At 37.5% G+C, this 13,030-nt stretch overlaps 1 protein-coding gene across 2 annotated transcripts in view; it reads right to left on the reverse strand.

Moving 5' to 3' along the window:
• The window catches only part of HMCN1 (hemicentin 1), a 253,333-nt gene that overhangs the window by 111,192 nt on the left and 129,111 nt on the right, over positions 1 to 13,030 (reverse strand). For both annotated transcript variants that reach the window (XM_087930424.1, XM_026703203.2), the window contains exons 31-35: positions 5,528 to 5,806; positions 4,482 to 4,763; positions 2,851 to 2,959; positions 1,473 to 1,642; positions 488 to 642 (exon numbers count right to left, since the gene is read on the reverse strand). In XM_087930424.1, the coding sequence (XP_087786550.1) occupies positions 488 to 642; positions 1,473 to 1,642; positions 2,851 to 2,959; positions 4,482 to 4,763; positions 5,528 to 5,806 (995 nt within the window). The remainder of the gene's footprint in view (positions 1 to 487; positions 643 to 1,472; positions 1,643 to 2,850; positions 2,960 to 4,481; positions 4,764 to 5,527; positions 5,807 to 13,030) is intronic.

The raw sequence follows: 13,030 nt of genomic DNA on the forward strand, positions 1-13,030 counted from the left end.
TTTGGCCACAAGGGGCAGTAGGATGTAAATAAAGATTAAGAATTTCCTTTGTGCGCCTTCTTTGTCTATTAATCTGACTGCCAGTCCGAAGTCATTTCCTTCACAAGCATGCATGCATAAAATACTTGCTCTTGGCCTCTCTTCCTGAAAGAATGCCCTCAGCCAATTGACCCATCCCTCCGTCCTTCCAGCCACCCAGTGGGGCCAAAGGCTTGCTGGAATAAAACAGATTTATAATTGATCCTATAAGAGGTGCACATACTGGTCAGGAGAGGGAAAATGTATTAGTCAACTGGGGTCTTGCCACAAAGAATTCTGAAAGGCTGTTTTTCTTTTTATGTTTTTAGAAAAAAGATAGGGAAGAACCCCTACTTCAGAAGAGTTTTGATCATGTCGAATCAAATATCTGCTCAAAAGATGAACACAGGAAATGTTTCCCTTTACAATATTATTTAACACTGAAATGATTTCAGTCTTTTTTACTTACTCCAATGTTGTCTCTAGCAGTATTTACAGGCTGATTATCTTTTAGCCATGTGATAGAAGGGATTGGTATGCCATTAACAATACACTGCAGGGTTACTGGTTTGTGCATCACCACAAATCTTTCAGAAGGACCACTCATTTTGATTGTTGGAGAGACTGTGCAAAAGAATCAAGACAGAATTTTATGCAGAAGATAGTAATGAGGCTTCTCCATATGTTCATAAGTTTGTAAGTCAAGAAGCTTATGCAATACACTTTATTTCTCTGAATGAATTATTACGAATTATCCAACTATCTATACAGGAACCAGTGAAAGCTATCTTTTTCTAATTAGCAAACAATAATGCAAGACAAAATATTCACTAAATATGCAGCAATTACTGAAAAATAGCAACTGGGTATTTATTTTCCTTTGTCACATCCAGAACATATTCTTTCCCTGCCCCATAACAGCATGATACTGATGGGGAAAATGACAGCTATGACAATGGAACATTGTACAGAGTTTCTCAATTTTGGCTACTTTCAGATGTGTGGATTTCAGCTCCCAGAATTCCCCAGTCAGATGACTGGAGAATTCTGGAAATCTCACACCTTAAACTTGCCACAGTTAAGAAACATGGCATATTGGATAAATCCACGGAGCAGCGGCAGAAAGAAATAATAGCAAGAAGGAAAGACTAGAAAGATATCTGAGTTTTGTTCAACATCCAAATACCTAATAAAAGTTTTATGAAAAGATTAATAAAATTAATGCAGGAATGGGTTTAATATTTGTGTACTAAAGTAACCTAGAACAATTAGCATATACTTGAATAACTTGTATTCAATTTTTTTTCATAAATAACACAAAGCTTCTAAGTCCATTTCAAAGCCTGAAATTCTTTTGCTATGTCCTCAGCAAACCATAACATATTTAAACTGTTTCATAGAAAGGTATAACCCGAACATTCCCCCTTTTTTCCTTTCCTACAGAAATAACACACCATGCACAATCACATCAAATTCTTTCTTGCTTTCGCCCGCCTTGTTGGTGGCTATACACTGATAATGGCCTGCATCAGATACTTCAGCCCGAGAGATGAGAAGCCTGCGTCCATTGAGCAAAATTTTATATCCAACTCCTCCTTCAATAGGTTGGCCATTTTTGAACCATCTGATGGGAGAAAAACAGATCTTTAAAATGTTTATTTTGTATAAAGAAGAGATTGTGAGGCATAAATTGGAATGCTTACAGTTCCAGGTGTCAAGATTACAGTTACAGTTCCACGATTAAGAGATTGGACTGTCATCTATTAAATGATACTGATTCATGGGTGCTGCCATATATCCCCTAGGACTATCATTAAAAAAGCATCCTACTATAATTCTACTTTAACCTATTTTTTTTCTGAAAAGATATATGCTGGCAGTGATAATGGGAAAAGACAGAAATCTGAACCAGGCAAAGATATTACAATAAAATCTTATTGGAAAGTACTAGCTCATCTTTTGACCATACAACCTCTTTGTAGTATAGAAGGAAGTGGGGTGGCAGCTGTTTGAACCCCTGAAATGACCAGGTCTATGGAAATTAACTTCCATTCGTCTTTGCTAGTGAGTTGAGCAGTTCATTCTGCATGCTTTACATTGAATCCATTTTACCCAGGGACTCATGTCATTACTTCTCCAAAAATAATCTCTTTCACTTAATGCTTTTCTAGACATTAAAGAAGAGCAGGAAGGAGAAACAGGAAGAATTCATTAGACAGTAAAGGCATAACACCGAAAGTATTTTCATCATCTATAGTAACACTGTATAATTGCGGCAGAGAAACAAAAACTGAACAACTACCAAAAATTGAATATTCAAGATTAACTGGAAGGCTTAAAGGCACTTCTAGATGATAATACTTTCAGTTGCCCAATTTTTTCTTCTTTTTACTTTTGAAACAGAGCAGAATATAGCTGCATTGCTAAGACTACTGAAGTTACCAGGGGACTGCAGACAATTGTGCATTGAGAATCTATAGTATTTGCAGAGAAACAACAGACAATCACAGCATAGCCTTCTTGGGCAATATATAACTGATTGTCTCTCAAGGGATTAGGAGATTAGCATTGTGGGATAAATTGTTCTCCTGTTTCCCAGGTTAAGGAAAACAAATAATAGATTCCTCAGGACTGCTTTGCCCTTCCATGAAATGTCACCAGCCATGAATACTACCCATCAGGAAGTAACTCTACATGTGACAATTAAATCTCCTATAGCAATTTTTTTATTTTAAAAATCTTTTATGAAATATCATGGGGTTTCTTGGTAACTTTACTTTCATCCAAATTTCCGGTGTGAACTTTTTTTTTAATTGAGTTATAATCTCTTACGTGATGATCGGCAGGGGTGTTCCTATTGCTGGACATTCCAACTCTAGGTGGCTGTGGAAAATCACAATGTGGTCTGAAGATTCATTTCCTCCTTCCAAACTTGGTGGAACTGGGAGTAAGAGGGGGGGGGCAGAGAGAGGGAAAGTGAATCCTAGGTAGAAATATTTTCAAAATATATTTACAGGTTTTAAAATAATCTTCAAATATCTCTTCTATTATCCTCGCTCTTTCTGGTGTGTTACAATGTTTCTTTGAACAAATTGTGCATTCAGATTTAGAGCACCTACATCCAATCCTCATTATCTGCAGGGGTCATTTTTTATAAGCATTACAGAATGGCATGGAGGCTTGTTAACATGCCAAACACTGTAAGAACAAGAACACAGTTTCCCTTGTTGTGGCTCACATCAATGTTGATCCCACCCCTCCATCCCTCTGGGAGGTACAGTAGACCAGGCAAGAAATAACAACGGTGGATAAAAACATTACCTTTATTACAAGGTTACAGTAACAAAATTTTGAAAGTCTGAAAGTACTTTTAGTCTCCTAAAAACTAGGGAAGGTCTTTTCTGAGATGCTTTATCCACCTGCATCCCTCCTTCACACTCAGATTTTATTTATCTGACCACTGTCTAGCCTGTGACTCTTCCCCCTGTCACTCAAGGTCATCCCTACATACCATTACACCTTCCCTAATAAAAATGTTCCTGATAATTAAAAAATATTACAAGATTGTAACTGCAGCTGGAGGGAAAAATCCAAAACTCACGTTGCAACTGTGTCAGTCTAACAGTATAATACTATTCTTTTTTTATATAATAATCAACATATTTATAGGTAAAATTTGAATCAATTTCAAGATAATATCAGATCACCACTTAATAATATTTTTTTATTCCTTTTCTAAATTCCAAACAAATTACCCTTTAACTTTTGTTATGTACAGATTTTGCACTAACTTGAACTGAAAATACCAACTGCAATATTTCTACAAAGTTTGCATTCCAGTGGTGCTTTAGATAAATGTAGAGAAGGAACAGAAGTATCAGTCGCTAAGAAATTGTCATCTCAAGTGTCATATGGACTGGAAATGCAGAAATTGTGTACAAAGAGCTATGGTGGTACAGTGGTTAGAATGCAGTATTAAAGGCTAATTCTGCTCACTGCCAGCAGTCTGATTCTCACCGGCTCAAGATTGACCGATCCTTCCATCCTTCCAAGATCAGTAAAATAAGGACCCAGATTGTTGGGAGCAATATGCTGACTCTGTAAACTGCTTATAGGGGTTATAAAGCATTATGAAGCTGTGTATATGTCTAAGTGCTGTTGCTTATATAAATATGTAACTTCCACATTCTTTGAAAACACAAAGAAAACCAAATAGCAATAGTGCTTAGACTTATATGCCACCCCATAGTGCTTTACAACACTCTCTGGGTGGTTATAATGTCAGTCTATTGTTCCCAACAATCTGGGTCCTTGGAAGATGGAAGGCTGAGTCAACTTCAAGCCCTGTCAGGATCAAATTCCTGTTAATGGGCAGAGTAAGCTTGCAATACTGCATTCTAACCACTGCACTACCAGAGCTTCTAAAATAAAATACAATGCTTAATTCCATGGTTTCTACCCACCTAGGATTTCCACATTATATTTGATCTCCTGTTCCCCAGCTATGCTGGTAGCCACACACACGTATTGGCCTTGGTCAGTCACAACAGCATTCAGGATCTCCAGCTTCTTTCCACCAGACACAACATGGAGGTTGTCACTTGCTGTTACAGGAACTCCATCCTTCAGCCAGGTTAAGAGGGGAGGAGGATTGCCAGCTGCATTACATTCCAATATAAGTGAACTTCCAACAACCACTTGCTTGTTTTGGATGGTTTCACTGATACCCTCAATAACTGGGGGTACTGGAAGAAAAAAAAGAGGGTTTTTTTCCCCCACAAGGAAAAAAAATAAGCATTGTTACAATTGATTTTCTTCTTTCCTCAGCTTAAGGTGTTTTCTTTTATGCTAAAAATGATATATGTTCTCCATGGATCCATCCACTGCAGTGTGGGTATCTTCTTTTAGTTAAACTAGTTTACATTGTTTAAAGATAATTTAGATATATAGATAATAGCCATAGAAGAAAAACCAGGCTGACAAAGTCATCAGCATCTTCAATAAATCTTCTGATTCCTTCAAAAAGGATGACACAAGAGCAACGATGTCATTAATATGAAGTATGAAAGTCACAAATTATACGTCACGATGTACATTAAATCAGTTTTCCCCCCTTCACCTCTCATGTGGATGCCTATGATCACCTCTTGAGAAAGAAGGATGGAAAGTATAACATGGATGACCAAGCAAGAGAAAAGATCTCAATGGCACATTTTTACAGGAATGCTCACCAATGATGGAATTCATTCTCCAGGTGAGAAAAAATGATACAGAACTAGTTTCTTTCTCCTCTTTCTCACCCATGTTATGCTGTGACTACTGCTCTCACTTAAATATGGATCAACCCTGCTGATAGCTTAAGGCAAAAAGAAGGTGCAAAATAGTTACCAGCCAAGAGGAGACTAGAACATTTAAAGACCAGAAATCACCAAGTTTCACAAATCAACCTCCAGCACTGCAACAGTACTGGAAAAAGTGGCAAATAGTAAATAGTGATATCACTTCTCACCGTAGACATCCACCTGGAATATTTTTTCAGCCATTCCAGCTTCATTGGTTGCCTGGCAGATATATTGAGCCGAAGCAGAGACTTGAGCATGAGGAATCTGGAGAAATTGTCCATGTTCCAAATAAAGGGCTTGGGGACCAGAAATAATTGGGCTTCCATCTTTATACCATGTTATTGTAGGAACTGGAATTCCTCTTGCTTCACACTCCAGCTTTAAGATGCTATATTGCAATGCTGACACCTCAGTGGTAATATTTTCTCCTTTAATTGTAGGTGGAACTTTGTAGAAAAAGAGTGGAAAAACAAACAGTAAGATGCAAAAAAACCAAATATACAAAATACCCTATTAGCAAAGAAAACAAGCAAATGGAACATTAAACAAATCAGCTCAGAATTCTCACTTGAAACCAGACTTAAATTATCCTACTTCAGACACATTATGAGAAGTCCACATCCTGGAGAGGGCTCCAGTGTTTGGAAAGTTAGTTAGCATGTTAACGGGAGATCTAAGAAAGAAAGAAACTCTCTATAATGTGATAGATAAATAGATAGATGTGGGGGGGAGGGAGGGAAGCAGAGAGGGAGAGACATTTTATTTGACAGTTAGTGCCAATCCTTTGCATTTTAACTTTAGATATTGATTTTCTCTTAAAATACATGGTTACTGTGTTTTATGTAGTTTTAACATTTTGTGAGCTAGACTCACAAAAGACTCTGAGACTCCCTTCTTCAAGGGAAAGTAGGACATCCATTTCCTTAAAAATAATAAAATATTGAAAGCTAAGGACTGAAAAATAACTTTATCCTTGAAACACAATTTAGATTCTAGGTCTCTGCACATTTTCAAATTGAACTGTAAGAAGCACTTCAGTCGTTGTGCCAGCACAACACTTTTCCTGCTAATAATAAGAGCTAATAATGAATTCTCTTTTTGAGAATTCAATTGGAACAGAGATGCTGCAGATGCTACCCTTACATAAGGCCCAAAATGCTTCTTTCCAATCAGTTTCATCCTGCATAGTCCTATAACACATGCAAGTATGGGAATTCCAGAATATTCATATTTATTTATATTTAGAGCTGTCTATATAGATTGCAAAAATCTGGACAACCATTAGATTAAATGGTAATAATAGAAGGTATCCCTATTCACGATGGGTTTTATGTTCAAAATATTTTAGAGTCCATCTAACAAAGGGCAACCAACTTAGCTGCAAAAATCTATAGGGCTACCAGGTCACAGCTAAGAATTAGAATTTGGATTATTGCCATATAGTGGTCATTTAGATTTCTGCAGTCCTAAACTATAACAATTTGTTTACTGGTGGGGCTCGAGCTGCAAAACAAGAACTAGAGGTGCTTATAGTGTATAAGCAATGGCAGTTCGTTCCTCTGTCCAGCTAGATCTTAATGGGGATCCCAGAGTTTTATTCAATTATCTCCAATTCTTAGTAAATCAATTGAAATAAACACAGTTCTTTTAAGATTAAGGCATGATGAATGGAAAGGAAACCATGTTATGGAAAAAAGACACCAGGCATCTTTAAAGATTTTCACTTTCAGCATTCCCATTTGGGGGGTTCCGTTTTGGCCATGCTTGCTTTTAACTTTACCCCATCAACATGAAATGCCCAATTTGGAAGGGTTGCAAATCCATGTCCTCCTTAAACTGTATGTATGTGTAATTGAGTGAGAGCAATGATACAAAAATATGGCACACACAGTCCCAGAGAAGTCATATATCCAAGGGTCTTTATAAAATTTAGGGTACAGATTTGAGATCTTTTGATCTCAGTTGGCCAAGCATGATATCTTTCCAATTATAAGGGCCAGGGACTGTAAAAACATATACACATGTAAAAGCAGTTTAAATTAAAAGAAAGAAGTTGTCTTGATAGTCACTACATTTGCTAGCCAATTCAGTACCTTTAAAACAACAGCTTTACTAAAAACTTTAAATTTCACCCAAGAAACCTCCTATGATTTTAAAAACCAGATGTATCACTTCAGCACCCTGATGATTTCAATATGTTTAGAAACCCAGAACTAGAAACCCTTGTTCTTTAGGCAAATATGTACTCTTCAAGCCTATAATAATGATTGTATACTAATCATTTGCAGATGCTTATAAATGACACAGCACACTCATATGATGTAATAAACAAGTGCTTAAATGTGATTGCTGGTGGTGGAAATGTATTCATGCTAACACAACCTATGCTGCCAGAATGAATAAAAATAAATAAAACCTAACCTGTGATGAGTTTCAAAGATAACATACACTAAAAATATAATTTCAGGCACATTAAATGGCAAAGAAACCATAAATGTACTCAAATGTATGGCATATGTAGGTAAGGGGATACTTTAGCCTACTAATCTAAACAACTTCCATACCCGATTTGAACAGTCATTTATTCCGATGCGGAAAGGAAAAGATTTAAGAAAAATATGAATGAAAAAGAGCTTGAAGTTGAGCACTTTCTGATATCTTTTATTAATTCACATGTATTCAGAATGCTGCATTTTGTAGATATTATTTGGAAGGAAATTAAATGGTTTAAAAGTAGCCCCATCTATTATATTATGTATAAATGTAACAGCAGAGTTACTTGCTATTTAGTATTGAAAATTCTTCTTCTTTTATTTTTCTTGTTTGTATCTGGCCTCAGGGATGTAATAAATACATTTGAATATGAATTTTGAAGGCAGTCAACAAAACAAAGATAACATTTATCTGGGTCTCAGATAATTTCTGAATGACTGTATTTGAAGTTGAAGACACTGGGCAAAGTAATTGGAAATACAACCTCATCCAAGTTTACTTCTATTTTTAAGTGCTATAACATATGATCAGCTTGCATTAGATACACTTTCTCCCCTACAGATTATTTCCCATTTTGTCCTCTGTCTTTCATTTATATCTCCATACTTCCATAAAGCCTTCATGCATAATGTCAGTTATGGCCTATCATTCACTATTCTGGCAGCCCATTACTGGTCTCTTGTTTCAATGACTATACAAGATTCAAATTGTTCTACTTAGGTTATATTATAGCCAAACAACAGGTATGGTGCATTTCTGTTATTCTTTTCTGCCAGCCTTTCTTTCTCAGGTTATTCCTCACGAATCATGTCCTGGGGATCTACCAATCCACTTTAATCCTTCATTAATCATAAAAGGAAGATAAAGTTTTGCTTTCAGTAAAATTCAACATCGAAAAGGACACATGAAGTGGGGATTCAGACTAAGAGAAATAGATTCAGTTAAAAGAATCACCATAATGATTTAGGCATTCTTCATGTGCTTTTACCCAGTTGTTTCTAAACATTGTCTATCCCTACCAAAAATTATCTTCATCAGTGTGAGTGGCATCACTGGAACCAAGTTTTTTTTTTAAATCTGCATGGAAACATTTCAGATTGTAGTGAAGTATTAAATATTCTTCTCAATATCATTGGTTCAATTCATATCCACAGTTCTTATGGCTGCATTGCATGATCAATCAATCAAATGAGATTTTGCCCAAATGATATTAGATTCCATATCTAGTCGCTCTATACGTATGTAATATTTACTGAAGTCTAGGAAAAGTGAGTCTGTTTGACAAAATGGGAAAGTGAAATGTTGCTGGTGATAACTTGTCAAATTTCAACTAAATTCCTCTCTAGCTCCAACATATTTGTGTTTTTTTTAATTTTTCAAAAATATTTGCAAAGGAAATAGCTCTAGTCAAATAAGAAATTAATATTTGGGATTGAAGCTGTGTTTGACACAGTGAGGGCATTATTTCCTAGATTCAAATAAAGAAATATATATCTAAATGTTTAATTTAATTTTATTAATGTCAATAAAATGTCAAAAATGTCAATAAAAAGTAAACAAGAAAATATAAATAAAAAAGAAGACAGATTCTTATTTTAAAATCAACAATAGTCTATGCTATTTCTATAATTCCATATAATCTAATTATTAATCCTTCTTTCTGATATAAAGTCCAAAAGTAGCTTCATTAACAACTCATTACTGTCTCTTAAAATAGGACATTTTCATTTGATACTTTCCCCCATGTTCTCTAAACCCATCTCTAAATCCTCAATTCTCCTTATTAATCAACAAAGATCCAGTAAATTGCAAAAAATACTCATTAACATAAATATATAATTTCCTTTTCCATTAGGTCTACAATATATTAATCCCTATCTTTAAACAGCAAAAAAGAAATTAAAAACGATCAAAAATTACCAAAAATAACCACTCCTTATTTAGATATCCAAAAACTAATCAATTACTCCATGAGACATTTCCAAAAGAAACACTATCCAATCTAGATAACATTCAACATTACCAGAAATAGAAATTTAACCATACTTAGGTATTATTTAACTATACTTAGGTAAATCAATTTTATATTTTTGCTTCTTCCTCCCAACCATCCTTAAGTCCCACAAATAATCCTGTTTTCTTCTAGTGTCTCCCGCTTATCATCTGTTAAATCCACTTGTAGTTTCTGTGAAGTAACTCCAACAAAACTCTTCTATTTCGATTTGAACAGGTAATCTACTTTTTTCAACTTTTGATTTGTTATTGTATTTATAAATTGTATTTATAAATCCAGTGAATCAATCTCAATTGTCTCCACAGGGATTTATTCATCTTCAGAAATAGCTTCTGGTTCCAGTAAAGAGTTAAAAAGTTCAAGCATTTCACAGGTCCATAAATCAAATATTTAACAGATGACAGATAACTTATAATCAGAGTTGGAAGGGACCTTGTAGATCCCCTAGTCCAACCCCCACCCAAGTGGGAGACCCTACACCATTTCTGACAAATGGCAGTCCAATCTCTTCTTGAAAGTCTCAAGTGATGGCGCTCCCACAACTTCCGAGGGCAAGCTGTTCCATTGGTTGATTGTTCTCACTGTCAGAAAGTTTCTCCTTATTTCCAGGTTAAATCTCTCCTTATTCAGTTTCCATCCATTATTCCTTGTCTGGCCTACAGGCGCTTTAGAAAATAGCTTGACCCCTTCCTCCCTGTGACAGCCCCTCAAATATTGGAAGACTGCTATCATGTCTCCCCTGATCCTTCTCTTTACTAGACTAGGCAAGCCCAGTTCCTGCAACCATTCATTATATGTTTTAGCCTCCAGTCCCCTAATAATCCTGGTTGCTCTTCCCTGTACTTTTTCTAGAGTCTCAACATCTTTTTTATAATGTGGTGAACAAAACTGGATGCAGTACTCTAGGTATGGTCTTACTAAAAAAGAGTACTGGGCCTAAGACAGAACCTTGTGGCACCCCACTGCTTACTTCCCTCCATGTAGACTTAGACCCATTAAGGACTACTCGTTGAGTATGGTTTGCCAGCCAGTTGCAAGTCCATCTAGTGGTGGTGCTATCTATTCCACCTTTTTCTAGCTTACTAAGAAGTAGGTTGTGGTCTACTTTGTCGAATGCCTTGCTGAAATCTAAATATATTATGTCCACAGTATTTTGCTGGTCTACTAATTTAGTCACTGTGTTGAAGAATGAAATAAGATTGGTTTGGCATGATCTGTTCTTAACAAACCCATGCTGACTGCTAGTTATTACTTTACTTGTTTCTAGATGTTGGCAGATCTGTTTTTTTATTATCTTTTCCAGTATCTTCCCAGGTATTAATGTTAGGCTGATTGGTCTATATAGTTTCCTGGGTCTGTTTTTTTTTTCCTTTTTTGAAGATGGGAACCACATCAGCTCTTTTCCAATCCCCTGGTAGTTCCCCGGTGCTCCAGGATTTTTGAAAAATATGGTGCAATGCTTCTGAGATGACCTCTGCCAGCTCCTTTAAAACTTTTCTTTTAAAGTATCCCTCTTGTGCTCTGATAATCCACCCTCAAGATTTTGTTTTATAATTATTATGTAAACAGGACAACTTTCCTATACAATGATCTTTCTATTCTCTCTTTCAAAAAGAAAAGCTATTTCTTTCCATTTAAAGATTTTAATCTCTTTAGATTTAAAAACCTTTTGCAAGGTAAACAAAAATCAGTAAAATGCTCAAACGTTTCTAAATATTATAATTCCAGAAATAACTTAAATCACCAAAAAGAAACACTTATCTGTATCTGAAGAAAGTCCCTGTTTAACTGAAGAAGAAATTGTAATCCAAAAAGTGTTTTGGAAGTTAGAAAGAACAGTACTAATGTCCATAAATTTACACTACACACAGTTGCAAATGAAAACACACCCCTTCTGGACACAACTGATCTGAGAAACCTTCATTTCTGCAGCTTGATCATGAAGAGGACTGTCCAGAGGACAAATTGGTTAATTTCAAATTTCCACCTTAAATCCAGAGGAAGAAAAAGGCCACCTTCCAGTAACTGGGAGTGAAACAAATCACCAAAGAACAGATAAAATCAGCTCTGAGAAGTCCATTTTTGAAGTTCCAACTCCAAATTTTCCCAATGAAAAAAATACAATGGATTTTTAGACTAAAGATCTATTATAGCAATAGAACCTCTGGTATAACAATTAGCATTTTTATTGATAACTGTGTTTTTGTTTTAAGCATTATTTCTTATAGTGATCAATTTTATAGTTTATACCAGTGGTTCCCAAAGTGAGTGGTACCACCCCCTGGGGAGCGGTGGGATGACTTAGGGGAGTGCTAAGAGGCAAGGGGGCTGGCAGGAGGGTGCTAAGAGGCATCAGGGAGCCATTCGAGGTGCCAGCCCTGCAGGTTCACTCATTGACTGTAGCACCGCTCCAGAGCCGGTGCCTCTAATATGGAAGCGGTGGCATGTTACGTGTCACTATGGCCGCGTTTGATGCGCTGCCCCACTGCCGCCTCCTAGCACCCCTCTGCTGGCCCCCTTGGGGACACTAAGAGGTGGCAGGGGGGTATTCGAGGCACCGATCCTGTAGGTTCACCCATTGACTGTAGCACTGCTCCGGAGCTGGCGCCTCCAATGCGGAAGCGGTGGCATGTTTTATGTGCCACCGTGGCAGCGTTCAATGCACCGTCCCCCTGCCACCTCTTAGTGTCCCCAAGGGGGGCAGCAGAGGGGTGCTAAGAGGTGGCAGGGGGGCGTTCGAGGCGCCAGCCGGCCCTGCAGGTTCACCCATTGAGGCGCTGGCTCCAGAGAGGTGCTATTAAATGGGTGAACCTTCAGGGCTGGTGCCTCGAATGCCCCCCTGCCACCCCTTAGCATCCTCAAGGGGGCCAGCAGAAGGGCGCTAAGAGGCAGCAGGGAGGCAGCATGTCAAATGCGGCCGTGGCAGCATGTAACGTGCCACCGCTTCCGCATTGGAGGCACTGGCTCCAGAGCGGTGCTAGTCAATGGGTGAAACTGCAGGGCCGGCACCTCGAATGCCCCTCTGCTGCCTCTTAGCCCCCCTCTGCCACCCCCCTTGGGGACACTAAGAGGTGGCAGGAGGGCGTTCGAGGTGCCGGCCCTGCAGGTTCACCCATTGTCTGTAGTAATGCTCCAGAACTGGTGCCTCAAATGTGGCAGCACG

This window comes from Pseudonaja textilis, chromosome 3, assembly GCF_049901715.1.
Source record: "Pseudonaja textilis isolate UNSWEBS1 chromosome 3, rPseTex1.2, whole genome shotgun sequence".
Classification (NCBI taxonomy): domain Eukaryota; kingdom Metazoa; phylum Chordata; class Lepidosauria; order Squamata; family Elapidae; genus Pseudonaja; species Pseudonaja textilis.